This window comes from Bison bison, unplaced genomic scaffold (genome assembly GCF_000754665.1).
Source record: "Bison bison bison isolate TAMUID 2011002044 unplaced genomic scaffold, Bison_UMD1.0 scf7180017862366, whole genome shotgun sequence".
Lineage (NCBI taxonomy): Eukaryota > Metazoa > Chordata > Mammalia > Artiodactyla > Bovidae > Bison > Bison bison.
The window spans coordinates 1-701 of NW_011492938.1; the positions used below are offsets into that span (position 1 = coordinate 1).

The 701-nt window shown below is 65.6% G+C and overlaps 1 protein-coding gene across 1 annotated transcript in view; it reads right to left on the reverse strand.

The window, feature by feature from the left end:
- Positions 1 to 233: 233 nt before the first annotated feature.
- LOC104983392 (mitogen-activated protein kinase kinase kinase 15-like) overlaps positions 234 to 701 on the reverse strand; it is a gene marked incomplete at both ends in the record, with an annotated part of 15,091 nt that continues 14,623 nt past the window's right edge. Inside the window, one exon of the mRNA XM_010832848.1 lies at positions 234 to 391. Within this exon, the coding sequence (XP_010831150.1) occupies positions 234 to 391 (158 nt within the window). The remainder of the gene's footprint in view (positions 392 to 701) is intronic.

Consider the following 701-nt stretch of genomic DNA (forward strand, 5'->3'; position numbering starts at 1 on the left):
GAAGAAGGAAGGGGGGAGGAGGGGTAACGGGGTGAGGATAAGGAGGGATGGGGAGGAGGAGGAAACGGGGGAGGGGGGAGAGGAGGAAGAGGGGAAGGGACAGTGAGCGACCACATCGCCCACCTCGCTCGCAATGTCAGTGGCCGCCCAGCCACCCTACTGATCATACAGACAGGAAGACTCTGGTTTACACCAGACGCACTCTGTGCCCAAGGGCTGCGGGGCGGCAGTACCTGAGCAGGTGGCTGAGCCGCTGCACCGGCAGCCGGGACTTCTCGAAGAATGGGTCGGGCTGGGCGTCGGAGTCCGGGGAGACGGAGCCATGCTCGCTGCTGCTGCTGCCCGGCAGCTCTCCAGACGGGGGCAGGGTCAGCACGGCACCCCGGGGACCCTCTGTCGGGGGCAGCCGGGAGGGCAGGGTGAGCGCGGCAGCTCCTCAGGCCAGGCGACCCACCGGGAGGCCTAAGCCTGTGCGGCTCTAACTGGGGGCGCCAGTGATCACCCAGGGGTCCTGGGCAGATGGAGGCTCTGCTTCCACAGATCCGGGATGGACCCAAGACTCTGCATGTCTAACAGCCAGTGGCTCTTCAGGTGCAAGAGGGTGAGCTGGCCTCCAACCCCATCCACCGCGAGGCCGCTCTTCTGTCAGTGCCCAGCAGGACTTACTGGCCCAGAACAGACAGCCTTTAACCAAGGTTGGG